The sequence below is a fragment of the Octodon degus genome, unplaced genomic scaffold (genome assembly GCF_000260255.1).
Source record: "Octodon degus isolate 3935 unplaced genomic scaffold, OctDeg1.0 scaffold00036, whole genome shotgun sequence".
Classification (NCBI taxonomy): Eukaryota; Metazoa; Chordata; class Mammalia; order Rodentia; family Octodontidae; genus Octodon; species Octodon degus.
The window spans coordinates 13806882-13810763 of record NW_004524612.1 but is presented as its reverse complement, the minus strand read 5'-3'; the positions used below and the strand labels follow the sequence as shown (position 1 = coordinate 13810763).

The 3882-nt window shown below is 35.1% G+C and overlaps 1 protein-coding gene across 1 annotated transcript in view; it reads left to right on the top strand.

Annotated features, from left to right (window-relative positions):
- The window catches only part of Pbk (PDZ binding kinase), a 25292-nt gene that overhangs the window by 11870 nt on the left and 9540 nt on the right, over positions 1–3882 (top strand). Inside the window, exons 4-5 of the mRNA XM_023714630.1 lie at positions 1654–1796; positions 2361–2530. Coding sequence (XP_023570398.1) covers positions 1654–1796; positions 2361–2530 — 313 coding nt within the window. The remainder of the gene's footprint in view (positions 1–1653; positions 1797–2360; positions 2531–3882) is intronic.

Sequence of the window (3882 nt, the reverse complement as noted above, 5' to 3'; positions counted from 1 at the left end):
TTATTTGAAGTTTACATAAACTTATAGATGATACATGATATGGTTATTATTTCTTAAGATTTAAGAAATCTTATGATCCTTTGAGTATAAACTTTTTGATTAAGGGTAAAGAGGTCATGGGTTCATCAACTTTATCTTTTCCTTCCTTCTTCCCTTCCTTCCTTTTCCTTCCTTCCTTGCACAGTAGTGGAGATTGAACCCAGGCCCTCATGCATCCCTAGGCAAGCACCCTATCACTAAGCTACTCCTGGACCCCAGTGTATTATTTTGTTAGAGTTAAACTTTTATTTTTAATTTTGAAGTTCTTTCACTATTCTCTATGTCCTTTTATGATCTATATTTGTCTTACCTATTTGTTTATGTAGGCCTTAAAACATACCTTAAATATTCTTAAGATGGCTGAAGTCTACTAGAATATAAAAAATGTACATTTTCTTTATCTATATATGTATTTTTCTCTCCTAAGCCCATCCTTGAGCAAGTGATGAAAGGTGTGAGGTGAACTGGCCTGTGTAGAAGTACAGTATTTGTTAGTAAAGAATAGCATGCTCTTCTTTGGATATTAAACAGGCCACATGGTTTTGAGCATCACTTCTTTAAGTTAAATTCCTTAATAAGGGCTAATGTTTATATTATTAGATCCCATAACTCATATCTGATACATATAGTAGAATACTCAGTAGTCTGACATGTTAGAATAGAAAAGTTAGAAGAGAGTAGGAGTTTTCATATTTAAAATTAGTAACATTTGGGCTGGCCAAATAGCTCAGTGGATTAAAGCTCCTGTGAGCAGGTGCAGGGGCCGGGTGTTTGGGGGTTTGATCCAGGGGCCTGCTGTGCTGGCCTTGCCCCTGGGGCTTCCTTAGACAGCGATTGAGACTGGGCCTGGTGACGCAAGCCTGTAATCCCAGCTCTTAAGAGGCTATAAACAGGCAGATCACTACGAGTCCTATCTAGTAGTGAGACCCTGAACACCCTGTAGACCCTTCTCTAAAGTACAAAAAAAAAAAAAAAAAAAAAAAAAAAAAAAAAAAAAAAAGATATATTAGTAACATTCCATTCATGTCCTCTTTTTATGCCATATAGTATCAGACTTCTCAGTATATATATGAATTTTTTAATGTATTTGGTACAGGGTCTCACTACGCAGCTTGGACTCGTAGTGATCCTCCTGTTTTCAGCCTCCCCAGCACTGGGATTACAGGTGTGTCCACCACGCCTGGACTCGTGGCCAGCTCAGCACACCTGGAGGGTGGCATGTGGTGCCGGGGATTGAGCCCCAGTTCTGTGCTTGCCTGAGCAGGCGCTTTAGCATGCTGAGCTATCTCGCCAGTCCAGTATATATGAATCTTATCTTCCAGGTGAAATAGAAATGTGGCAGATGTGTTATTGTCTAAAGTATTTTAAATATTGTTTTGTTTTCTTTTTTAAATTTAGTACAGGGTCTACAAGGTCTCACTACACAGATCAGGCTTGTAGTGATTCTCCTGTTTTCAGCCTCCAAAGTGCTGGGATTACAGGAGTGTACCATTGTGTCTAGCTAAATACTGCTTTTTGCTTTGTTTTTTAAACAAATTACTATAAAGAAGTTCTTTGTCATTTGAAAATGTGTTACACATTTTATTCATTTCTATACTGATTCTTGTTATTTAGATCTCCAAGAGGCTTGTCTCATTCTCCCTGGGCTGTGAAAAAGATTAATCCTATATGTAATGATCACTATCGAAGTATATATCAAAAGAGACTGACTGATGAAGCTAAGATTTTGAAAAACCTTCATCATCCAAACATTGTGGGTATGTGTAAAGGTTGCAGTAAAGGGTATAATACTCTGTGTACCTAAACAATATAATGCTCTTTACTAGTTTCAGTAATAAAAATGTAGAGGATGGGCCTTGAGGATGCCAGGAATCAGATTAATGTGAACAGTCTAAAATAAAAATTCACATAAAATACTTTTTAGATGTTATGTATATAAATTTCATGTGAATAGATAAGTCATTACAGTGCTGGTACTATGAAGATTTCAGGAATGTACAGTGATCTTAATGTAGCTAATTTAGTCCACTGAGTTTCCTTGTTTCCATTTTGCATTTTCATTTATTTATTATTATTTATTTTCTTTAGTCCAGTTTGCATTTTTAGTACTAGTAGGGAAGCACAGAGCAGTAATATTTTAATTTGGAGTACAATGGTAATCACTGCAGGCATTTTACATTAGAACTACAGAGTTAGATAAAGTGAACAATAGCTGTTTCAGTGTGTTAGTCCAGATTCATGTTTTCAATCTCATTAATGTAAAATGCTTAAATACTGTTGTTGTTTTTAAATACTGTTAACAAGTGTCATGTTTTCTTAAGGTTACCGTGCTTTTACTGAAGCCAGCGATGGCAGTATGTGCCTTGCTATGGAGTATGGAGGGGAAAAATCTCTAAATGACTTAATAGAAGAGCGATATAAACACAGCCAAGGTCCTTTTCCAGCAGCTATAATTTTAAAAGTTGCTTTAAACATGGCAAGAGGGTTAAAGGTAACTATTCCATTATATTTTAAATAACTTTTGTGGACCCTGAAGAAATCGAACACTTACTACATATCGACTTGTTTTATTTTATATTCTCCCAAAAGGGAGTTACTTTAAATTCAAGTCTTTCTGTTCTCATTGCAGATTGCAGTTTCTTTATTTTGATCAGCAAAATATTGTTTGGGGCCATCAGATAAGCCTGAAGTAACCTAACTCAGGTGCTTTTGTAATCAAGATCAAATATTAGACTCAGTTAAATGGATTAATAAGTTTATTTTTTTTCCATAATTTTATTGAGAAACAAATAGCGAGACAGTTTTAAAACCGATTACTAGCGAAGTTTCAATAATTAATACATTGCATATTGTTTTCTTAGTGGTTATTTGTTGTATAAGATGCAAACATGATATCCTGCTTACAAACACTATTAGAACAAATCCCTCTATTCACTGAATTAAGAGAATGTAGCTGTATATCTATCTTAACTATTTTGAATATACAGATACAAAATGGTTGTTCATTTCTATCCCCTTTTTTTGTTTAGTTTTGTCATTTAAATATTATAGGTGTGTGAATTCAGCAAAATATTCCAAAATAGTCCAGTAGTCCATAATAGTATTGGGTTTTCCGTATGACTGGCAGTGTCAGAAGTTATTGATTTGAGTCTTTTACAGGTCAGCATAATAGTATGGCTTTACTTCTTATACTTTGTTTTTATACTTTTCTGCTGGATGGTTAAGACCAAGATAAAGCAAGACCTATGTAACAAAAATTGTAGCTTTTGTATCTGATAAGGTTAGTCAAATCCCCTCGGGATTTATCCTGAAACTCTGTACCGCAGCTTGTAGAACCTTTGTGATTGTCAGCCATGTGGATGAATCACGGCCATTGCTTGACCAATTTGCTCTCTGAAAGCCTGAGAAAATGTTTTTTCTCCATGTGACTCTCCTTAGGTACACTCTACATCATCGATCACTTTCCTCTGTGGCCCCATAATCTCCATGATCAGAAAATTTGGGACACAACTGAGTTACATGATGTTACAGTACAAGTTCTCATATGTCCTGAGTCTTCATGACCTTGAAAGGCTAGGACCAAAATGTTGTCTTTCCTTGTGACCCTCCTTTTTCTCTAATTTTTGGTCTGCAAACTTAAGTTGTTAACCCTCCAGAAGAGAAGCTTATTCTTATTACCCTACAACCTAGGCTGTTGAGCTTAACCTCACTATCTGAATATCAAACATCTTAGGAATAACACGGAACAGGTATTTTTCATCAAGTATTGTTATGTTAAACTTTAAGTCCCTACAGAATATGATGAAAAAAATTTTTTAAATAAAAATATATTTTAAAAAATAG